This window comes from Mytilus edulis, chromosome 4 (assembly GCF_963676685.1).
Source record: "Mytilus edulis chromosome 4, xbMytEdul2.2, whole genome shotgun sequence".
Classification (NCBI taxonomy): domain Eukaryota; kingdom Metazoa; phylum Mollusca; class Bivalvia; order Mytilida; family Mytilidae; genus Mytilus; species Mytilus edulis.
Window position 1 is genome coordinate 43,406,490 of NC_092347.1, and position 26,123 is coordinate 43,432,612.

At 29.7% G+C, this 26,123-nt stretch overlaps 3 protein-coding genes across 3 annotated transcripts in view; 1 reads left to right on the plus strand and 2 right to left on the minus strand.

The window, feature by feature from the left end:
- Positions 1 to 300: 300 nt before the first annotated feature.
- LOC139519718 (ras-related protein Rab-28-like) lies at positions 301 to 11,173 on the minus strand. Its single transcript, XM_071311945.1, has 6 exons — positions 10,976 to 11,173; positions 7,590 to 7,686; positions 5,981 to 6,069; positions 5,208 to 5,337; positions 4,620 to 4,723; positions 301 to 4,057 (listed from the first exon to the last, which is right to left on the minus strand). The coding sequence occupies exons 1-6, from the start codon at positions 11,048 to 11,050 to the stop codon at positions 3,881 to 3,883; spliced, it is 672 nt and encodes a 223-aa protein (XP_071168046.1). The 5' UTR covers positions 11,051 to 11,173; the 3' UTR covers positions 301 to 3,880.
- A 257-nt stretch (positions 11,174 to 11,430) lies between these two features.
- LOC139519719 (golgin subfamily A member 7-like) lies at positions 11,431 to 21,762 on the plus strand. The gene is made up of 5 exons (XM_071311947.1): positions 11,431 to 11,588; positions 16,167 to 16,288; positions 16,821 to 16,973; positions 17,832 to 17,933; positions 18,457 to 21,762. The coding sequence occupies exons 2-5, from the start codon at positions 16,169 to 16,171 to the stop codon at positions 18,493 to 18,495; spliced, it is 414 nt and encodes a 137-aa protein (XP_071168048.1). The 5' UTR covers positions 11,431 to 11,588; positions 16,167 to 16,168; the 3' UTR covers positions 18,496 to 21,762.
- Positions 21,763 to 25,032: 3,270 nt separating this feature from the next.
- The window catches only part of LOC139519736 (protein-lysine N-trimethyltransferase SMYD5-like), a 42,400-nt gene continuing 41,309 nt past the window's right edge, over positions 25,033 to 26,123 (minus strand). The window contains exon 12 of the mRNA XM_071311979.1: positions 25,033 to 25,161. Within this exon, the coding sequence (XP_071168080.1) occupies positions 25,053 to 25,161 (109 nt within the window). The 3' untranslated portion in view covers positions 25,033 to 25,052. The remainder of the gene's footprint in view (positions 25,162 to 26,123) is intronic.

A 26,123-nucleotide genomic window follows, 5' to 3' on the forward strand; every position in this document is an offset into this window, starting at 1 on the left:
TCTTTCAATAATACAGATGTTGAGATATATATAATCCAAGTTATGAATTTATGGACACCTGGATGTTTGTTGGATGTTTGTACATACAAACAGACTTAGTGAAAGCAGTATACCACCCAACCTGTGTCATCGTGTGTATAAGTTGGTTGCATTCAGAGTAATTCTATTTCAAATCTTCTGACAGCAAGATTTTAGTAACATTTAAAATCAAAGCAAGCATGTAAACCAATGATTCAATACATTATCGAAATAAAGAATTAGAAAGCCATTTTCTTATATATAAATAACAAAAACAATATCTGATTTTGTGTATAGATTTAATCAGTAAATTCAGTGAAACATCAGATAATACTGATCTCAATAACAACAAAACATCTGGCATCATGCCAATTTAGATTCATTCAATAGAAAATCCATCCAAATATTTTACAAAATACATGCACAAAAATATGGATGGAACAATAATTATGTCAAAAAATTGATTATGATCGACCAAATCTGTTATCTAGAATAACAGGTGATAGGAATACAGTTTGTCCTTTTTCTTTTGGCTAGCAATAGGTAGCAAATTTCTAGACTATAAATAGAATTGTCATCATACTTAAGTCCCAATTTACATAAATGATACAAGTTCTGTACTTTATTTTATATGCCTTAGGTTTTGGTGGCAGGGATCTTTAAAAATAGAGAGGCACAACTGTATTCATTTCATTATTTTCTTATAGCATCTCTATGGACTTCCTGAAATTGTTTGTATCATTGCAACATAAAACTAATTTCATGTAATAATGCTATTAAAATATAGCGTAAAAATATATAAAATTAAAGAAAAGATAGGGGAAGGCAAGAATATAAAACTTAATTCAATGTGACCTCATATGATATTCTATATGAAACTGACATGCATTAATCAATCCAATCAAGTAAATCCTTATCAACATCAATGTTTTTAAAATTTTATCTGCATAATTTTATTATGAAAATTATATTGTATGGTGCCCTGATTCATCATGTGTTAATTTATTATTAAACTATCAAATAAACAGTATATGTATTTACTGTTGGACTTGTAGAAATTAAAATAGTAAATGTTTATATTAAATCTTGAAATTATGTGTTGAATATTTAATACCCCCCTTTCCTATATATTATTGCCTATCATCTTTTAATCTTTTAATTTTCTTTTTCAAGAACAGAAACCCCAACCTAATACTTGTTTTGTTGAAATAAGTGTAATATATCAAAATCATTTATTTAAATCATTTTATAAAATTATTTCTATATTATTGAATTTTCCTAACATTACTTTGTCAACTTGCTACTCTATGTCAATTAAATATCTTTTAAAATTTTAAAGCCATGTCAGTTTTTTTGCAATGAAACATAAGAAATCATCTTCGGCTGTCTTAAAAAGACCAAAATATTAAAAAAAGAAAAAAAAAGAATCAACAAAACAACCTTATCCAAATAAATGCAAAGATAATTTCACCAGTAAATTCCACCTGAATACATATTGCCAGCTTAAATCAACTGAGGTCATTACACAACTCTACTGCATAAGATCGATACTGTTAAATTTTCAAAAAATAAAAATGTCAATTTACCAAATCAATCATTCTGTACACAAAATAAAATAAATATATTGCATTTGATATGTGACAACAAAATGAGAGGGAACTTATCATAAATAAACAAACAACAAATAAAAATACAACAATGACTGAAAGTCTACCAATACACAGATCAACACTTCTTGTCCATTCCAGAAACAGTTCTGAGATTACACACTTTCTACAGGAATAACTGTAAAGCTACCTAAGACTTGCCAATCTCCTTTTTCTGTATACAAGTGAATTAAAAAAAACTAAAAAAACAAGAGGAAACTTAAAAAAAATATACATTTGTAACTAATTCCATCAATTATTCAATTCTATAGAGGTAAAAAAAATCTTACTAATTGAAAATGTGTTATTTTTGATTTTATTAGCACTTATCTTCATCTTCAATTATTACAAATTTAAGTTGACCTAACTATTCAAAGTATTAGACTTGTGAGAGAACTTTTTCTGGAATAAATTAACAGTAAATAAGTGATGGTGTTGCTACATTACACAAGTATGACAGATACAACCTTCATAAAAACAAAAATAAATAAACAATTGTTTACATTTAGGAAAAGCTGAGTGCATACTGAAAGACAAATGTTGAATATGACCTGTTTATGAACATATTGTAAACACATATCTATCAATCAAAAACCTTATTCAAACATTGCTACATGTATGTTATGTAATAAGTTGCTGCTTTCAAATACTGTTTATGAATCAATTTTTCAAATGCCAAATCTACCAATTTCAGTATAAAAAATAATTATAAAAACTTTTTTTTTAAACTTTAATCTACCGGTACTTTTTAATGATTAAATGAGTATGGTGGGATGTGGTGATTTCATTGATACAATTTATTGTAAATTCTCAAAAAAATAATGAAAATTACAACATTCCTTAATTAGGAGCTTCTTTCACAATTCAGTTATTCACACATATTTGAAATTAATGCAATATAATAAAACAAAAATGAAAATCATAGCATATCTTCAAGTAGATAAACTCCTTGCCATTTTGTTATAGGCATTCCATCCTTTTAAAGTGATTAAGAGAAAATCTCATGCAATCCCCTGAACAACCACTACCTAGTTTATAAGAATAGAAGCAAAGAGTACTGAGTACTATTTTTCTGAATGAATCCTATGGTCACTGATCAGCCAAACTTTGGTGTAGAATAAATGAAATTTACTCCTCAAAACCAACCATCTGATCAGGTCCAGATTAACTTTTAGCATAAAAAAAAGTTAATTTGAATTGAAGTGTATGTCCTAATAAATGCATATTAAGATGGTATCTAACACTACAGGGAGATAACTCTGTAGAAATCAGCTAGATGTTTTAATCACATTGTATAATTAAGGAAATATAAGCTTCTCAATGATCAAAATCAGTGTTTGTCAAACTACTATATATCAAATGAAACTTTTACCAGAAAGTGGTTGGTTCAATTTTTTTGAAATTTTCATATTTTAGTCACTGGATCAAAGTTTTATTAAAATTAACAAGTTAAATTAATTCTGTCAAGGTGTTTGGTACCACCTTATGTAAAAAAATATTAGAATTCATAAATCTTGGGTATCTGTACTTGAACAGGTACACTTTTATGAAGAAGATAGGATTGTCTTTTATTAGCTTGACTAATGTAACAACTATCATGCAGGGAAATAATAATAAGTTTACAGGTCTGTTCCAAAGATAAATATCCTCATTGAAACAGAACACTGATTCAGATTACTTCTCACAAAAAACCATATAACTAACTCCATTACTTCAATTTTGATTTCAAATTATAACATAAAAAAGGGAAAAAACAAAAAATAACTAAAATTATTATTCAGTAGCAGATCTTTTTACATTTTATACTGATTATAATGTATGTGACTTATAACTGAAAATCCTTCATCAAGTTCTTAAATTAAAATTTCTTAAAATCAAGTACATTTTCTTTAAATGATTTAGAGTTCAAAATAGGACGAAAAAAAATTAGTCTAAATCTTAAAAATTTAACTTTGCTTATAAAGTTAAAGGAAAGATCTTTTACTTTGTGTTTAAATAAATAGGTATTATTTTTAGTGGTGAAATAAAAACATAACTTTATTATGGATCGATAAAATTGAAAATATTAAATTTCCACTAATTACACCAACACAAATTTTAAAATGACAAACATTTTGTCTAAAATTTCAATTCTTCCCCCAAACCATGAAGAAAAAGAAAAAAACCAAATGCACTGTTCCAAATCTCCGAACCAGCAGAGATGAATCATCATAACATTATTGTAGCGAACATAGAGAACTTTTCTGCGGTTTATTTGTGACAGGTTTAGCCGAAGCTTCGTTCTTATATTGTACAATTTCTGCCTTGATCACTTTCTGATGTTGTTCCACTTCAGGCTTAGTCAGTTTTATACCAAGAATGTCTGCTGCTACTCGTTGGAAACATAGTGACACCTGGAATTATATCTTATTTTCTTACATATTCTTTAACATGACTTGTATCATAAATTCTACTCGATTAAATAAAAAATATATACAGTAAAGTCGTAAAAAATCTAGTAATAAAGTCTGGATTCACCTTTGGAAAAAAAATCTTTTGAATTATCTGTATATCTCTAAAGTGTGTTGTGCTGCAGGGAAAAAACATCTATATAACATTCTTTATTCTTGTTATTTAGTGAAATCATGATAGTCACATTTCACTATGGAAAAGTGAAATGGCCAGTTATCTCATCTGTTGGGAATTACTTTAAGTGTTTCTATTAATACAAGGAAAGTATTTTTGCTGTGTTGTTCTCTCTCAAACTGCTGTAAAAATTCATAAATCATGTTTTTAATTTAATGTGTATGGTCTATGGCTTTTTTTTCATTTGTGCCCTGTTAATGTTTTACATTTTTCTAAATTACTACAATCTATTATACATTTGAAAAAAAACCCACAGTTCATGTCATATCTTTTTTTATAGGCTGTTTGGACATAGACATGCTAATCTACAAACCTGTAATAAATACTTACAGAATCACCAGTTTTAGCTGAGACAAAATGACTTGACATTCCTTTTTCCTGAGCAAACTTTTGATGCTTATCTATTTTCACAGTTCTCATGTGTTCTAAATCAACTGTAGAAAAAAATAGTTATGTAAACTTATGTTTTTATAAGTTTTTACTACCGACTAAATAATTTTCTTTTGCATAAATTTCATAAAAGTATAAAACACAATGTAGAAATCTATATTACAGCTATGTATTTAAAACAAAAGTAAGATATGCAGAGACTTTTCATATCCAGCATTTCCTTAGCAAGTATGTATATTGCATCAAAAAGTTTGTGCGGTTAATCATATCGTTTTTTTTTTCCACTACATGTTTATGTGCTCATTCAAAATTTAGAGACTACTCAGTAATACTTATCTGCTTTGATTTATTCAAAATTTGGAGTTGTAGATGCCAAATCTTTATTTGTCAATTTATTTAAGTTTGTAATATGACCTGTAATGACTTTTATCATTCTTATCATATGTTGTTGGGCTATTTTCTAACTGATTTTACTTAAAATCTTGTTTAATCTTTATAGAGTTAAGCTACAAAGAGCTGTTTACTTACTTTTATTTCCAACTAAAGCTACATGAGGCAATTTAGTTTCTTTCCCAAATACTTTTTTTAGTGATGAATACCAATCATCTAAATTTTCAAAGCTTGCATAACTTGTAATATCATAAACTAACACGATACCCTGAAATACAGAAAAAAACGGCTTTTTATTTATTTTCACAAAAAATTCACAATATAATATATGGAAAGACAAGTTACTTCCCTTGTGACCAGGAGAATTCTACTACCTAGGATGCTAATGATGTTTTCAGTTGTCATGTTTTTTTATTTTTTTAATAATCTGACAAATACTGCACAATCTGTCTTACACTGTACTTCCCCTTGTAATTCTGTTTGGAAATAGACACCTAAATCTGAGAAATTACATATGTACATATGTGTAAAAGTACTTTAATGCCGAACTCCAAGCTTTCATCTTTGACTTAAGTAGATCAAAAAGAGAGGCAAAAGAAGGAATAAAGATGACAAACAAAGAAATTATCTCCCCTTTAATCTTAAAAAACCTGTAAACCACCCTATTTTTGCAACCAGCAATTTTAAATCATAGGAATATTTGTCACTTGAATCATCTCTTATATAGATAAACAAACAAAGTCAGAAAATTGCAAAATGAATCCAAGGATATTCAACAAGAAAGTACTAACCACGAAATAAAGGAAGTTATTTTTAAATATCTTTAAAGATTAGTATTAATTTAAGCAAACTTTGCTCCCTTAAAAGTTAAAATACATGTATACATTATATGTATGTTCATTTAAACTTACGTGTGATCCAAATATGTAGTTTTCTAACATTTTACCACCTAATGTCTGTCCACCTATATCCCATACTTGTAAAGCTACATGAACATTTCCTAAAACACAAATACAATTCATTTATAAATTTTCATACATACATTTTTGTATAAATAAATAAAAGTAAAACTTAAGTTAGGAATTTAACCTACAACTTATATGGCAAAAAATAGATTATAAATGCAATAAGAGAATATGTGACTCTTTTAAATAAAGAATACCAGTTGAGGGATGAATCAATTTCTTAATTCTTCAGTGAAAAGTAATTTAAATGTTTATGTTTTTATAAAATTCCATTCATACATGCATTTTATAAGGACAAAATTATAATGTAAATTCAGAAATTGAATCATAATGCATGGGTGTATCCATCAATTTGGGTCTGTGATAAAAAAAAAGTTGAGTTTATATGTTGTGTAATTATATTTCTGTCTGTAAAACAAGAGATAAAATAGTTAGAAGTTACCATTCTGTATGCAACAATACATGTAATCAGGGGTCAAATTTAAGCTTTTTTGTGTACTGGCAAGCCCGACCAGTGGACTGAAAATTTACTGGTCCAGCTCCAAATCTACTTGTCCTGCACAAATGAAATGCATTTGACAAACACTAATATAAATGAGAGATGTTTACATTTTATTCATGATTTTCCCTTCCTTTGTTTCTACTCTTTTCTTCTCGTAGTTTTTTAGTGCTGTTCTGATTGTTCATTAGCAAGTACAGAATCTTACTTAAAATTTGAAGATCTCGTTACAAAAATACATTTCTTATCTAGGTCTGTCACTGCAAATTGTTCACATGATATACATAATACAATCCATTACATTGCAATCAACTATATGATTTAACCATTAGCGTTTTTTTACCTATGATTTTTGATATTTACATTTCTTTTTGTCAATTTCATAAACTTTATCCAGATCTTCCAAAATTTCAAAAATTTCCACATTTTGTGTTGTTGTGAAGGACGTTCAACCTCGATATTAATAAAAACTTAATCAATTGTAATACTTAGTACCTCCAGTACCATGTAATTGATTTCACAGGTAAATTGTTTAAAAAAAAAACGAAATTGCAATTCATTCAGGGATTTTATTGAAAAATTTCTACTGGTCCGACGGACCACCAGGTGACAAAATATACTGGTCCAACACAAATTCTACTGGTCCCAGACCACAGGACCAGCGCTAATTTCCACCCCTGCATGTAATCACCTAGGCAGAATTTGGTATTTCTTCCAAATATAACTGTACAAGGAACCGCTCCCCCATTACCCACATAATTGCAATAACTATCAATAATTTGAAATTAGTGATGACAAGTAATTATATCTTACATTAATATTACTACATCAGGTAGACATCCATTAGAGAAAATCAAAATGGAAAGTTGAATTATTGCAATATTCTTCCTGTGATTTTTTTTGACACTGCATTTATTTCCACATTAATACTGGTAAAACGGCTAATTTAATATAAAGTATTTACATGAAATGCTTTTGTATTAGACACCAAATTTCACGCATTAAAACCCTTTCAATTTATTTGGCAACTTTTTAGCAACCTAATTCAACAAATACCTGGTAAAACAATTCTTTTCAGGAAAAAGTCAATTCCAACTGTCTGTTTATACTGCCTTCCAAACTGTTCTTGTGCATATCTAGTAGCAAGTGATGTCTGTAATGTAAAAGAAAATTATTTCATCAGTTATTACTCAAAAAAGCAAATTTCAAAATGTATTAGCTGCACAAAAGTATCAAAGTCAATGAGTATGCCATGATTACATGAAAAGGGCTTAATAATAATATTATTTCTATAGAGATGAGATGTGCCTGTGACGGATCCAGAACTTTTCCTAAGGGGGGCCGCTCCAGTCATGCTTCAATGATTCCCTATATAATCAACCAAATTTTTCCCACGAAAGGGGGGCCCGGATCCACCTATGGTGACAATGCTACATGTACTAAAACTGCATATCAAATACATGTATCATTAACTTAGCATTAGTGTTTCCTGTTTAACTGACTTAATAACAAACTCAATTGTTGCATCACATACATACATGTATCACTATGACAGATGCTAGAAATTTCACATCTGCTTTTTACTTCCAAGACTTTGTCTTAGGAGAGATCAAAATAAAATAAATGTCTATGTAAATTGTAAAGAAGGACTTTTTATTTGTATACATAATCATTTAAGCTAATCTTCTGGTGTACATTTAGACAATACAACTCAAGGCATGCGGTATCTTTAACATATTTAAATTAGTTAATTTAAAGGACAATTGATTATTTATAAAATTGTCTACTTCTTTATTGATTGTGATCCATATGTATTCTTCTGACCATTTTGTTTGCCTTTCCTTGTTAATATATGTTTTATCAAATTTAACATTATTGATTCTTTTTTATTTCAAAAATCAATTCAGTTTTTTACAAATTAGTTAATACTTCATTACTGTAAAGTTTAATGATTGTTTGCAGTTCTCTTTATAAAGTTATAAAGATCTGCATATTGACTTATTTATTAGATTTTACAAATTAATCAATACTTTAAAAAAAGTTTAACATTTTTTTGCTGTTCGCTTCAAGTTGTAGTATGTTTAAAATATCCATATACAAATGTACAAAATGATAAATTGGTACTGGTTACTGTAAATTCAGAAATTATTGCGATTCTGTCATTTTAGACTTAAATGCGATTTTAATTTTACGATTATTCTGTTGAATTCATATAAAATATTTCAAAATGCGAGTTTAGATTATTGTGTATACAACTCTGTCGCATTTTTCGCAATAATAAAAAACCTCGCATTAATTTACAGTAATTTAAAATACATATATGTTCAATGTATAAGAAGTCACATCTGAAGTTTTACTGTAAAACTTTTATTTTTGTCTTCAAAAAAATAATTGATTGTTTGCCTTACATGTACATGTAAAAAATGTATAAGGGCTTGATGAACAACAAAAAAATACAGTAAAATAAAAAGATGTTCCCATGGCTAGATTAAAGTGACATCGTAATCACAAAATAAGCAGTTTTTTCTTTCTTTATTCATCAATGTATGTTTGGATTGGTTGATTCATTATTATTGTATAGTGTCACTTTCAGTGCTCTTTTGTTATTCATTGCAGCCAATTTTAATTTGTAGTATCAAGGCCTCTGCATTTATTGCCCATACCCGTTAAAAAAATAATACCCTTGACATGAAAACAGGCAATCCTTGTACATGCTACATGTTCTAGTAAATTAAGAGTGGAGTCAAACTCCCCTTGAAAAGAATAAAAAGGAATGTAGTGACTATACAATGTACTTAAATGGAACAGCAATCAATCATTTTTTATGTAAAAAAAAAAGAAATAAATACAATTTTTTTTTAATAGTATAAATGTAATACAGTCTGGAGATCTGGAATTATTCAGATATTAACTTAATCCTGTTTGCAAAACATTATATCTTAGGCTGTCATGTCCAAGATGTTCTGTTTTTGACGCTGAATGAAACAGGAAACAGATTTTCAATTGCAGACAAACTGGATTTTAGTGTACTTAAAGATCATGTAAAACATGAATTCGAAACATGTCAGGCGCGTAGCTGCCTTTACGCAAAAAATCATTTGCTTGCACATGTTTTTCACAAACAAAAAAAAAAAAAATCCTGAAATTGAATTTCGGATAGTCTTTAGTCTTTCCGGATTATCGTGTCTGGCGGTGTCTGTACTTGCAACTACAATCACGACACAAAGTTTAACCCCGGTAGAAATAAAAATAAAAATGAAGAAGCTAGATTTTTATTTTAGCAAGAAGGCAGCGGATAACGAAAGCCAAAACGTTTTATCTAATTCGCCCAGCAAAGATGTAAATGAGCCATGTACAATGTACATCGTTTTTACAAGACGTTACTGCAAAGAAAATAACATTGTTTGACCCCCCTTATCCTGATATGTCTAGCCTAACAAATGATGAGTTGTCAAAACATGAAACAAAAGTCAACCCGTTACCTACTGCAGCAAAAATGGGAGCCAGACTTAAAAGTAGCCGTTCGATTTCGTATTTCCATTGTCATTTCGTCCAAAAGACTATTGATTCACCTAGGGTATCTGTGTTACAAATGACCTTCTACCGTTGTCGTAGAAACCTCTCATTTGATTTTAAAATGACCCTCGTGAGAAACACCACGGGTGTCTTGCAAGAAGCAGGACCTGCTTACCTTCGGAGCACCAGAGTCGCCACATTTTTTCGGGGTCCGTGTTTTTCATCTGTAGTTAGTTTTCAATGTTGAAAGTTTTTGCTTGTCATTTTGTGTCTTATCTGTTCCCGGGTTTCCAAATTACGAAACCCACTAGGATGTTACTATCGTTTCTTGAAATATGGTATAGTAAGAAACAGATAGGGTATTTATCATTTTCATCATAAAATGGTCCAAAAAAAATTTCGCCTCCCTTCGCTCGGCTCAAAAAAATTTCACCTCGCTCTGCTCGGCAATATATGCTTGCACTTTATTTAAACTCAGCTACGCCCCTGCATGTCAAAATTTTGTGCAAAATCATATTTACAAAATTTTAAGCTAATGACAGTTATTTGACCTTTATCAAATGTGTGCTATGACAGCCTTGGAAAAAATAAATTGAAGCTAAAGATTAATATTTGAGTTGTTACTTTGTTTACTTTTTTGTGTGATGAAGTGTTGTTCTGAGCTATCAGAAGAAGATATTGAGTCATCAGATTTATATTTTCTATGATCTGATTTTGTTTTCATCTGTTTAACTGTTCAACTCTTCAAGGAAGTGATAAACGTGGGTTACAACAAATATTTTATGGAATATGCTTTATTCAGTTTTACAATCACAAAAACTAACTTTTCATTATTGCCTGTTAAACAGATATATAAACGCCCTATATTCCTTGACACGTTTTATGTTTTCTCGGTTGCTAAACACAACACTGATGGAATGTTTTACCTTTCCTGAAGCACCATCTCCCATAATAACAATTTTGAGCTGTTTGTCTGGTGCTTCATCTTCTGAGTCCGACATTTTGAACAAAAATCAAACAATTTAGACTATCAAAACTGGGAATATTTCTATTTAATCATGTTTTACTCCTCTATTTACATCTACGGTCAGGTCACCCAGGTCTTTATGTCAGATTAATGCTTGAACTTTTACCTTGTATTCCTGCTTCTAACAAGCGTTGTGTTGACAGGAATGTACCGAATATAATTAAGGGCACCCTACAGGGGATTTGAAAAGAAACGCCTGCATAGAAATGCTTCAAATAAGTTATGCTTGCACATATTATCTATTGCAATTTTAAAAGATAAATACGAAAGAACGAAATATTTCACATTTTATACTCTATAAAAGGCTTTTCAATCTTCCGGAATTAAATTATCCGGATTATGTCCTAAATTATTATTACATTGTACCACGTGACTTAACAGGAAGTGCCCGTATCGTCACAACATTGACATTTATTATTATGAAAATGCTTTGTATTTAGACAGGCTTTAATTCTGTTTACAAAATACCTACAGCTTTCAATTATAGACCAAGGAAAAGAGGTCATCCATAGGTAAATTCATATCAGGCTATATTTCTAGTCGAAGTTGTTAGCCAAAAACCTCTTTTTTTTTGGATAAATTTAACACTGACAGGATTTTTGTGCCTTCGAGTTCGAGACGTTTCGGCCACAACACCATTTCGACCATAGACGAAACGGCAGAACTATTAACATTTGATGATCATACTGGTGTTAAGTTGCAACAGATAACCAACCACATTTCGTATAATTAACTTATACACCTTATTGCTATTTCAGTATTTGTCTGCCATCTCTGTACATCACAAAAATTCCCTTAAATTGTAATAGAAAATATCTGAAGCCACATTATAAAAGTAATAGTTTTCTGTTGTAAAATTTCAAGCGGGACAGATTTCCAAAAAGCAATCAGGTGTACATGTATATGAGGAAGGCATTGGCATTAATAGCCATTATCTGTGAAAGGGGCACAGTCAGCATGTATGATTTTTTTTTAATTCAAACATATTTTAACGAATGCATGTTGTTTCGTAACCTGGTCAATTTGTAACTATGTTGATTTGTAACTGAGAGGTCATACCTGGTGTAATTACATGTATATATGGTTATAAAGTGTCAGTTTAAATTAATTAGTTTAAATGAAACAGTTAAAGTCATTATTTATAAATGATCAAATTGTTCATCTAATAATAACAATATTGTAACGTTATTAGTTTAAAACTTTCTTAAATCTTTTATTGAAATGGCTAATTGATTATTACGCTCTGTGACAGCTTTAATAGTTTTATGAAAACTACATGTATGTAATGACAGGTAATAAAAAGTAATTATAGTAGGTGTAAAGTGATTAAGTTGATTAAAGGCACATGACCTATGAATCTGAGTGACTGTCACTGAAAAGGTTTGGTCTGCCAAAAAGTATATCTGGTGAGCTTAACACCTGACCTGTATCGGAGTCACTGTCACTGAAAATGTTAGGTCTGCCAACTATTATATCTGGTGAGATTGACATCAGACCTGTGTCTGAGTTGTTGAAATTGGCTACAGGTGTGGCCGGTCTCTGTGAGACTAAATCATGATCTGATTCGGAATCACTGTATGCTACAAAACTTAGTGGTCTAGGTTGTTGCTCAGTTGGTTAGGGTTGGTCTACAATAATGTAGTTAGAACAACTCCAATCGATATCGGCCTTTGCTTTGACCGCTTTTCTGTATGCATCCCTGTGGCATGTACAATGCTGCCATCTGGTACATACGTAACATTGAAGAGCCTCTTGACGTGGTCTGACAAAAGTCTTGCATTCAATGCAGAAGTCCGTCAGAGGGATGTTGTTTGACATAAAAAATTGTCTTTGACTGTCCCTATTTTTGATCACATTTACCATCTTCTACATACTGTTTATAATCCCCCAAAGAAGGAGTACAGCCGAATTAAGAAATATAACTCAATCTTATTTTCTCCTAGCATTGAGTTACCTACTATTATAAAAGATATTCTTATATATGTCTATTTGCATCGGCTTTAGAATTTATATGTTTATGTCTTTTAAGTTATGTGAAAAGATAAAGAGGGTCTGAGTTATAACTGTTATTAAGTTGTTATAAGGAACTTTGACCCATATAAAAAAGCGGATATTATCGAGTGCAAAATAACATTCCTTATTACTAGATAAAAATTCATTTCTTCAATAAATACAAATGTACTCATGAATTTTTTTAAAAAGGATATGTACAAATTACCATAGACATTAGACATTATTTATTAAAACCAATCATGGGCCCTTGTCGGGCAAGATACAACAACATCATACAATGATTTATATATAAACATTAGTGAAATACACAATACAGTACAGCCTGTGACTTCCTCTTAGTTATGTCCACCCTCTTGCATGGTCAACATCCAATGGTGAACATTTATTGGGGTATTCAATCTTGAGATGTTGGCCATTTATTGGGGGTCATAAATCATGGGCAGATCTTTTATCTAATTATGTTACCTGTTAAAATCAATCAGGGTTGAAGTTTTCAGCTGGTATGTTTCATTAAAATTTACCTGTACAGGTAACTTGGGTTTCTTTTAAAATTGACATTTAACCTTTTTTTGAAAATGTAGAATAAAGTATTGTTTTACTCTGTTAATTTATTATTATTTTTTGTCTTTAATGTTATTTAAATTTTTTATTTTTTAATTGTTTTTTTTTTTTATTTTTGTTTGTTTTGTTTCTTATTCTTTTAATTTCTTCTTAGTAAGAATCTTGAGTCAAAACTAATTTTGTTTATCTAAATTTTCTTCAAATCTCAAAACAAGAGTTGTGCACAAACAATCACCGAAAAGACTTATTTTCCAAATGTCCACCTAGTTATCATAAAATTTTGATAAATGTTCATTAAAAATGCTAATCATAATGAAAAATGTTCATTAAAAATGCTAATCATAATGAAAAATGTTCTTATAATATATATCTGAATCAAGTGAATCTTATGAAAAGAAATTATTTAAAGAAATTGTCTTGAAACTTATTAAATATGTTATCTTCAGTTTGGTTAATTTCTTTCAAAATTTGTCGGACTCTCCAGAAAAAATAAAGTGCACTTCTAAAGATGGTGACTTTTTAATGGTCTATTAATTAAATCATTTTTTTTCAGTGTATTATATTGTCGATAGTGCTGGACTGGCATGATACATATTCTTGGTATACATTTACAAAGAATATTTCAATCAACCTAGGCCTTTTAGATAAAGTTAATAATTGCAGGGACTTGAATGAATTAAGACTTTTAAAGTCCTTAATAAAAAATGAATTTAAAGAAAAATCTAAAAATAATAACTTATGATAAAAACTGTAAAGTTAACTTGATTGTGTCAATTAAGGTAGAGAATTTTTGGTCATAAAATAGTGGACAATATAAAATTCCTAGAAAGGATAGAATGTGCAAACTGTGCCTCTTGTAGGTCAATGAAGAACACCTATTCCTTGATTGTAAAATTAACAAAACAACTTTGAGATATAAATCTATTTGAAAATTATTTACCTTCTCATTAAAATGTCTCTAACCCAAGAACAAAAAGTAAAAGAAATGCTTAACCTCTAAAACATGGATCACGTTTAAAATATCATATGACAATAAAAATATTATTAAATTTTGCTGTACTGAATATTTCTAATACTTATAAATATTTTATTCAATAAAGAAATAATGAATTGCCTAAATTTTATTTAGCGTAAGTCCTAAAGACAATCTTAATCATATGTTAAGATCAGTCTATCTACAAAAATAAACCATTTTGATTTTAGAAAATTAATTTGAGAAACACCTTGTCAATAGAAAAAGGCAGGCATTGTAAATTTAAATGTTTGCAGTATATTTGAAAATGAGATTCATTTATTCTTCACTACCAAAAAATAGACTTAATATAAAAAATAACTTAAATTGATCAAAAATTATTTAAAAGGTATAATATCAAAACTAATAGTCAGGACACAATTATTTTTTAATTAAGCTGTTTGTTCAACTAGTTTTATTGTTTCATTTTATTTTTGAATTTCTTGTCATTATAATCACAGTTATTAAATTTGACAAACACATACATGTATATTTTACCTGAGACACCTGACCTGTAAGTTATATAATTTTAACACTTCAATGCATTCAAGATTTCCCTTTATCCTTGACTAGTTTTTGAGTAATACCTTGTGTATTAAAAAAGCAACAGGGGGTATGATGATGAACATATAGGGCCACCATGGTGAACATATTTTTTATGGCCACCATTAATAAGATAAAGTCACAGGTAGTACTGTATTATAAGTAATACACAAATAATTAGACATAACCATAAGACATTGATATGTAGCAAATTACATAAAAATATGGAGATGGGGTTTGATTGCCAATGAGACAACTCTTCTCAAATGCCACAGAACTAAGCAACTATTGTCTAATAATTACTATAGGTCAGTCACTGTACAGCCTTCAATGATGAGCAAACCCATATCACATACTGGTAGTCAGCTATAAAATGCTTATAACTAGTCTTTGAAAGACGGAATTCCATTGATGATATGCAATGATGATATGCAATGATGAAATGATCTTTTTATTTCTTCATTATTCTCATACATGACATACTAAAAGAAAAATGATTTCATATTGGGTTTGCCTTTTTAATACTTTGCCAACCCTGTCTCTGTATAATAAGTGTCATCATTTCTGAATACACATGATGTGCAACAATATAAAATGTTTACTTTGCAATTTCCATCAATAGAGACAATTTGTATACAAAGATAGTTGACTTATTTCTAAATTTAAGACAAGTGAGTGAAATTGAACACATTATTTGCTATGTACCACAAATCATTATAAAACAACTTATGATCATTTTCAAGAATCTTCTTCATGATGGCTTCAAACTTTTCCTGAAAACTAAAATCTACAAATTTAAGAATCCACTAACGTTACATCTTGTTTTTCATAAAACCACGAAAATAGATACCTACAAATAAAAGTACTTTTACAGAAAAAAACATATTTACATGTAAATGTAGTAGATTTATTATACTTTTGGTACACATGTAGTTAGTTTTAATTTCTATTTATTTTGTAGATATGGATGACATAAGTGGTATACCACCCAATAATTGTCAGAAGGTCTTTATACAAAGAGATTTCTCAGAAGGCACATCAGTCAAATTTCTTACTAAATTTCCAGCAGAGCTCAATGGAAAGGTAATTTGAAATGGATTGTCTCCCATTTACACAGTTTGCAATATTATCTTCATATGCTTACACTTCACCGTCTTGTTAATAGGACAGCTCCTAAAATAGTAATGCATGTTGACCTAGATCTGTTAGTTGAACTTTCAGAAAACTATATGCAATGTACATGTGTTGTCAAATAAATTGATTAATTTAGGTGACTTCTAAGCATAGACTTGTCATCTATGTGAGTCAATGCAGTGACACAGACTCTTTAGAGCCTCCAATTACATTTATTTCTACGAAAAACCAATACAAACTAATTGTATATACAGTCAAACCTGCTTAAGAGACCACCTGTATTAAGCAAAAACCAGTGTTAAATGAGCACCAATTTAAGATCCCTCTGTAGTACATTTCATATAAATTGAACCTGTATTAATAAAAGACCTCCTGTCTTAAGAGATCACTTTTTTGCTTTCCCTTAAATGGTCTCTTAAAACAGGTTTCACTGTATTTCAAAACAAACTTAACATTTAAAATCTTGTTGCTATTTTTACAGCTGGAGACTGATGTATTTGTGAGAACTATTACTCAACTGAATAGCATGTTCAGTGAAGCAGAAACCTTAGGAGGGAGAAATTATTGTGAAAGCTGTTTGGCGTGTCTAACAGCTTATACAAGTTATATATGTTTTGATACACATTATGAAAAGGTAAAGTTCATTTATTAAGCCCTTAATGGTTGTAGTTGTTATAACATATGTACATGTGTACAGTATATAGAATTACAAATTTTGATTTGTAAATTTCAGAAGGAAGCCACAAATTAATCGTTAGCTCTGAAAAACTTTGTAATTAAGAGAAAGCAATATAAAAAGCAATATGTGTAAATACTTGTATTACTTTCCCTTAAAGTTGTACCTAACACTACAGGGAGATAACTCTATAAAATCAGCTAAACGTTTTAATTACATTGTGTTGTTACAGGAATATTAAACTTCTCAATGATCAAAATTAGTGTTTGTCAAACTGCTATATAACCAGTGTAATTTTTCTGATGAATTGGTTGGTTCATTTTTGTTGAATTTTTTATATTTTTGTTAAAGGGTCAAAGTAAATACTTTGTCAAAATTTTATGAAAATTAAACGAGCCAAATTAATTTTAGTGAAGGTGTTGTGTACCACCTTAAAAAGCTGCTGCTGCAATTTTATGTTTGAGGACATTTAACTTGTGCTAAATTACTGAATTGAGTGTTAATTTTGTTATTTTGTAGTAACATTGGCATAAAATTAAGTGTTGGATTAAAGACACTTGTAAACAATTGGAAAATCTTTTATGTGCACCAAATGTAATTTTGATATATATGGAAAATCGAGACATAAAAACAAATTATAATGTAGCAATAAATTTTTTCTGAAAAATAAAACCCAATTGAGAAACTAAAAAAAAACTATTTATTTCTTGACCATGGGAACTAAAAAAGTTCATATTGATATAAATAGTTTAATGTCTACTTTCACAATTACAAATCTTGCACACAAGGAAACATGTCTTTAATTTAATTTTGTAGATGTTAAAGAAAATAACCAAATTCATCGCAGAACAAAACCAAGATTACTATGTACCCAGAGGACTGATGTTGGTTGATCCAGTAGAAAGAGGACTAAGAACTGTATCCTTTTATTTCCTCTTCTGGCTGAAGGGCCAGTCTTGGCTATTGCCATCATTAACTAGACATTCATCAATTTATTCAATTTTTGAAGAATCTTTATGTGACATGGCTTTGAATAATTAAAAAGAAAATTAATTTATTTCAAATCTATTTTAATGACATTTAATTTGTTGTTAGAAGCTATTAAAATACTTTTGACACGAGAAGGTATTTTCAATAAACATTGAAAAAAATCTGATATATCACTTTCAACTTATCATGCTTTAATTTGGACATACATGAGAAGGGCCAAGTTTGTCTGGTCTAGAACAAGTGTAAGATTGACAAAGGGAAGTAATTTGTTTGAAAGTGTGTAATAACGCAATTAAATAAGTTAATTAAGTAATTGGCAAATGTACTGTATTGGAATAATGTTCTGCAGAAACCTTTGCAATGTTTTTGTTTTCTTGAGTTGTCTTGTGTACATTTCCCAGCAAGTCCATTTATCATACATTATGTTAACTTTTCCTTAACTAATTTTCAGCTTGAGATATGTTTATTGACTGAAAACAATGGAAGATGAGGAAAAGATATCAGAACTTTATTCATTGTCTTCTATCTGTGAATAGTTTTTTCTTCAGAACAGCTATCATTTCATTGAATGATATACTTAGTGCAAATTGTCAGATTATAAAATCTTTAAATTTATGTTAAAATATTGTTAGATATTAATGTACTGCTTCTAAACTTGAACTCAGAATCAGGTTTCCATACTTTTAAACTTTTACAGCCTTTTTCATTTTATTACCTGTTTTCTTTTACCAATTTTATAGAAAAAAACTATTAAATTCATGTACATGTATATAACGTACAATTGATCTCATGTTTAAAAAAAAAAATTAATTTAATTTTACTTAATTTGGTAAGTCTAATAACTATACATACATGATTATATGAAAACATTCAAAATATGTGTAATGCTAATGTCAATCAACTGATTAATTCAAAAATTATGTTGCATTATGGAACTTGTTTCTGATATAACTAGGTGTTATTAAGGGTTGAACTAATTTAACTTATTTAGTGAGAATTGAATATTTCATAATTCATACATTTTTAACAAATTTTTTTAAAGACATAGCCATCATCATTTGTTGTATTCTCAGTGTATCATTAATGAGATCCTTTAAGTGATTACTATCCTGTCGTAGAAATGGATGTACATTAGATCAAAATTTCCATTTTCTAATTTTTCGCCAGTTTTTTTGCCCAATTTATGGGCATAATGTTTTCTGGTCCAATCAACCTGAAACTTAATTCACATCTTTCCTATGATACGATTTTTAATATTTCATTGTCACATTAGATTTTTGAACCCAATTCCACTGAACATAGAAAATGATAGTGTGAGTATCCATGTACTATGGACACATCCTTGTTTTTCAAATGATATACAATGTATCACAGACATTTCATTATGATGTATCTATTTATTTTTCATATATATACTATGTATGATATACACTACAATGTAGATAACTTTTCTGGATGAAATTGTAGTTTTTGGAAAGTACTTCCAGAAGTGATAGATGTATATAAATTCAGACTTTATTTATCTTTCCATATTGAAACAAAGAGGTTGACATGTGACTTATATCAAAATCATGTTTACACAGGTCGTCAATCATATATTCATATTTGTATGTTTTCATGTGTTTTATTGTAAAATATTTTATTTAGTTTATAGTTGTGACATTCTGAGACATAATTTGACTGTGATATAAGCTTGAGGTTTGTGAAGGATGGAAAACAGGGAGATGCCATATACCAATTATTATTTTTTTTGTACATTGTTTGTGTATGTTTTATTCTTCCAAATACAGGTGCATTCATGTTGTATTTCAATCAGTCATCTTACTCTTTGCTATAACTAAGATTTTTTTATACATTCTAGATCACAAAAGAGCAGATCATACCACATCTTCTTCTTTGTAGATGTTTGAGAAAATGTCCCCTCTGGTCAGTAAATTCTCCTCGTCTTTATACTGGATGAGTTTATTCTATTGTTTTTCAGAAATTATATCTTTGATAAAGTGAAAGCCCTATTTAAAAATATATCTCCCCATGTATATATATATAGATGAATTTTTCATAATAGTCTGAAGAGTGATGAGTTATTGTTTTCTTCCAAAATACTGAGCTCCAATACTTGCATAGAAATAGAAAATATCTTTAAATACTTAATTAGTAAAGAATTTAGTCATAGACATAGTGATCATAATAATTAGAATTTAAAAGAACCAGAGCGGTATTTAAATCATATTTTTACATGATTCATATGATTTCTAGTTTTCTTCTAATTTCCATGTATATTTTGTCTTTAGTTTCCACATGATTATAAAGCTGTAATGAATGTAGCAACACACTTCATAATTATGGTACTACAGTTTCAAAAAGTGTATGGGCTATAAGGCAACTACCCCACAGTTTGTTTTTAAATAACACTTCATGAGTGTTGTCATTTTGTGGCTGTATCATTTATCTGAGGCAATTATTGTGTAATCCTGAAGATCCCTGACTAGATTATCAAAAAAAATTATGTAGCATAACTGAACTGTATGAGGGCTTATGTCCAAAATCCTTCCTTAATTTCCATCAGGTCACAATTTTTTTTGTTTGTAATGTGAAATGAATGTGTTTTCCATCATCATTATTTTCTATGTACATAGAAAAATCTTATATTTTTTATTTAGCTCTTCAGACTTATGTTAATGAGAAAAGCTCCCATTTACCATGATACACCTATCCTCACCCCTAATTGTTAGATATTGTTGTATTGAATAAATCTGATTCATAATTGTTGTAATACCATTACTCCTTCCAGTATTTACTTGGTGCATTTTTTTCTCATTTATTAAATTCAGGATTCATTTGTGAAAGCTATGGTATGATTTGTTTCAGTATGTTGTGAACCTATATGACTTGATTATAAGTGTTAGTACAATTACAAAGTCAAATATTATGATTAGATTTTCATTTTAACTTTCCTTTTGCTTTACTATTTTCAACCCATAAAACTGCTCATTTAATAAAATTGTATCATTACATTAAAATTAAATTTTTAGAAAAATACGCAGAATGTGCACTCTCTTTTTTTTTTTTAAATTTCAAAAATGTCGGAAATGAAGTCATTACACTTACGATAAAGGAAGATTTGTTTTTGTCAAAAATCTTTGAATGTAATGAAATACAATGAAAGCCTTTAAATACACCCTGTCAAAATGTGTTCTTCCAGCTTGCTCACATCTAAATTTAATGTGATTATTGAATTCAAATTAACTTTAAAACTTCTCTTTTTAAAAAGTTTTGTTCCTGGTCTATTTATAGAAGCAAAAGCCAATTCCCTAACATAACTATACAAATAATACAATACTAGTAATATTTTGATAGAAAATAACTCACCTTATAAGTAATCAAAAGAAAATATCTAATTATAGTTCATCATTCATGATTTCGAGAATAAAAGATACGAGTCTTGTTATTATTTTTATGAATTTACTGTTTCGTTGTATTGTCAGTATGCTGTCCTGGAGCAAAAGCACAGGCCGAACCCTCTCTACCAGTAATGTAAACGGCAGAGCTAGCGGGGTATAACGTCATGAGACAGATTATGAAAGAAAAATATGTTTACACACGAAAACCCATTTACGTTGCAATATTATATGTGAACATAATGTTTTTCCAAAATCAAATATTTATTAATTATGTTTATTTTACATTGCCTGGTTTCACCTTTAAGTACTTTAAAATAATATATGAGTTTTGTGGTTACATTTGCTAGAATACTAAAGAAGGAAATAATTAAAAAAAATATTAGAAATTATCTTTGTGTAATTGAAGATATTTTTTCCTGTTTTTTTTTAAAAACAAAATTTAATATCGATATCATGATTGTCAAAAACAGTTTAATGCAAGTACAACCAAACATTGTTATTTGTAAGAGTTTAAAAAAAAATTGTGTTAAAATAATTTCTTATTCCAATACATGTCTGATGATCTCTGAATCACAGACATCAATAAGCTTGTTTATGCTTCAGTATCTTTAGAATCAGCATTGTAATATGTAATCAGTGCAATTTTGTTTTGATATCATCATTAAAGTCTGGTAAAAAAAGACAGTGTTTTGTTTATTTTTTAGTTTGGATAGTATTGCATGCATTTACTGGTTCACTTGTTGATCATCAACACAAATAAACAAAACTAGAGGCTCTAAAGAGCCTGTATTGCTCACCTTGGTCTATGTGAATATTCAACAAAGGACACAGATGGATTCATGACAAAATTGTGTTTTGGTGATGGCGATGTGTTTGTAGATCTTACTTTACTGAACATTCTTGCTGCTTACAATTATCTCTATCTATAATGATTGGCCCAGTAGGTTCAGTGGAGAATGTTAGTAAAATTTACAAAGTTTATGAAAATTGTTAAAAATTGACTATAAAGGACAATAACTCCTTAGGGAGTCAATTGACCATTTCAATCATGTTGACTTATTTGTAAATCTTACTTTGCTGAACATTATTATTGTTTACAGTTTATCTCTATCTATAATAATATTCAAGATAACCAAAAACAGCAAAATTTCCTTAAAATTACCAATTCAGGGGCAGCAACCCAACAATGGGTTGTCAAATTCATCTGAAAATTTCAGGGCAGATAGATCTTGACCTGATTAACAATTTTACCCCATGTCAGATTGGCTCTAAATGCTTTGGTTTTTGAGTTATAAGCTAAAAACTGCATTTTTCCCCTATGTTCTATTTTTTTGCTGTGGCAGCCATCTTGGTTGGACGGCCAAGTCACCGGACACATTTTTAAAACTAGATACCCCACAGATGATTGTTTCCAAGTTTGGATTAATTTGGCCCAGTAGTGTTAGAGGAGAAGAATTTTGTAAAAGATTACTAAGATTTACGAAAAATGGTTAAAAATTGACTATAAAGGGCAAGAACTCCTAAAGGGGTCAACTGACCATTTTGGTCATGTTGACTTATTTGTAAATCTTACTTTGCTGAACATTATTGCTGTTTACAGTTTATCTCTATCTATAATAATATTCAAGATAATAACCAAAAACAGTAAAATTTCCTTAAAATTACCAATTCAGGGGCAGCAACCCAACAACTGGTTGTCCGATTCATCTGAAAATTTAAGAACAGATAGATCTTGACATGATAAACATTTTTACTCCAGTTAGATTTGATCTAAATGCTTTGGTTTTTGAGTTATAAGCCAAAAACTGAATTTTACCCCTATGTTCTATTTTTAGCTGTGGCGGCCTTCTTGGTTGGTTGACCAGGTCACGCCACACACTTTCAAAACTACATACCCCAATGATGATTGTGGCTAAGTTTGGTTTAATTTGGCCCAGCAGTTTAAGAGGAGAAGATTTTTGTAAAAGATTACTAAGATTTACGAAAAATGGTTAAAAATTGACTATAAAGGGCAATTACTCCTAAAGGTGTCAACTGACCATTTCAGTCATGTTGACTTATTTGTAAATCTTACTTTGCTGAACATTATTGCTGTTTACAGTTTATCTCTATCTATAATAATATTCAAGATAAAAACCAAAAACAGCCAAATTTCCTTAAAATTACCAATTCAGGGGCAGCAACCCAACAACAGGTTGTCCGATTCATCTGAAAATTTCCGGGCAGATAGATCTTGATCTGATAAACAAATTAACATCATGTCAGATTTGCTCTAAATGCTTTGGTTTTTGAGTTATAAGCCAAAAACAACATTTTACCCCTATGTTCTATTTTTAGCCATGGTGGCCATCTTGGTTGGTTGACAGGGTCACCGGACACATTTTTTAAACTAGATACCCCAATGATGATTGTGGCCAAGTTTGGTTAAATTTGGCCAAGTAGTTTCAAAGGAGAAGATTTTTGTAAAAGTTAACGCCGGACCAAGCCGGACGTAGGAGGCCAAGTGTTGGGAAAAGCTCACTTGGCCCTTCGGGCCAAATGAGATAAAAAATCAACTGGTTAATATAAGGAATTAAATATCAGTGCTTTATATTTTCTGTAAAGTTGTCGAACATAAATCTCGATGTGCTCTGAAACAATTTAAAAAAGAACAAATTTGTTTATGCAACATGTGACAATCCCCACACAGGCTGTACCAGTTTTTGATATCCTTGAATAGATACTAAAGGGAATTTCAAAAGTTTATAGGATAACAAAAACAAACACCATGTTCTTACTGTTATCACTGTCACAGGTTATGGGAGAGTGTCACACCTTCAAAATAGTTTAACCCCACCACACTCTGTATGTGCTTATCCCAAGTCAGGACACTTTAATTCAGTGGTTGTCATTTGTTGCTGTATAGCAATTTTATTTCATTCATAGTTTTGTAAACAAATCAGGCCATTTGTTTTCTTGTTTTACATTTGTTAATTTGTGGCCATATATAGCTGACTAAGCGATATGAGTTTTACTTGTTGTAGGCCGTATGGTGACCTATAGTTGTTCATTTCTTTGTAATTTGGTCACTTGTGGAGAGTTGTCTCAAAGGCAAGCATCTTCTAATTTGAATACGATGCTCAAAGGAAAATAGATCAAAATAGAGTAACAGACAAACAACACTTGTCAAAACAGGTTGAGAAAAACAATACTGGTATACAATAAACTATGACATTTGGTTCTCTAAAAGTATCACTTATTTAACAAGTACATAGTATTTTGAAGTACCAGATGACGATCACCAAAAGGCAAATACCAGCAAATACATGCCAAGCTAACTAATTGCCCTGAGAAAATCACTCAAAAGGTAAAGCCAGCTTTTGAATTTCATATCTAATGTGCCCTGTGAAATCAAGAAGTATATACTAGCCAATTCTTTCCTATCGTAATCTTAACAAATATCTTGATGTGCCCTGTGACTATTCCCAAAAAAAAAACGGGAAAAAAACCCGACAGATTATTCCCATAGGTCAATTTGCCATGTGACAATAAAACAAATGTGAACACCAGCATATTATATCAGGCCAAGTTATCTATACAGTATACCTCCATGTTCACATTAATGTGAAGGATCAACAACAAAAACATAAGTAAAATTTTTTTTTTATTATTCCATATCATTTTCTTCATCCTCTTCTTCTTCCTCTGATGTGACATCTGCTTGATCTGCTTCGGACAAACACTTCACACATCCACAGGTAAAAAGGTAATTCTCTCTGAAGAAGATATAATTCGATAGAGAATTTGAACTTTTAAATGATATCAAGAAATGTATACAATACTAAAGAGAAGTTCCCACTCAAAATTACATACTGACATAGATGAAGACTGATTAAGATTCCGTAAAATTTCTAAAATACATTTTCTGTGTGTCCCTCATTACTTGGAAAATAATATTTATGACATAATGTACTATCAACAATGCTAAGATTTTCAATTGCAATTTTCCCTCATAAAATAAGAGTCTTTGAGAAAGGAATGATCAAACAAAAAATTCACCACAAACTTCGTTCGCATAACCACACAAGTGCAAGCTGTCTCAAAAAATTTAAAGTACACTTTTTTAAAAATATCTACAATACTTCTGAACTTAAAAAAAAATTCCAGATATGTTTTTAACAGTCATCAAAAACAATTTCTGAAGTAACTGGAACACAGTTATTTTCAAATTTTATTTAAACTAGTAATTTGAAAGTACACTTTTTTAAAATTATCTCCAATACATCTGAACTCAAAAATAGTTGCAGATACGTTTTTAACAGTCACCAAAACACTTTCTGAAGTAACAGGAACACACAGTTATTTTCTAATTTATTTACAGAAGTAGACACAAGTAGCTCAGTCACGTTTGACTGGAGTATTTGTCTCCCTGCTAACTGTTAAGGTCTCACAACACCAGGCAAAAGAGAGCGAGATTATTGCCCTTGAATTCCAGACATTAATCTAAGGTCGCATCAAAAAGAAGTTTTGCCTTCGATTTTCAGTAAAATTCCCAAATGTCGCCTCATGATTTTTGAAGTTTTTTTGTTCTGAATGCACATGATTTTGATATTCTATTTTGTTCTAAGTTAGGACATTGAAAACCAAGTTCAGCCTGTATTTTTAGTTCTATTCAATGTTCAGGCTAAAATATACCAGCATGACGTCAAACATCCATCTATCAATCAAGCTTAAAAAT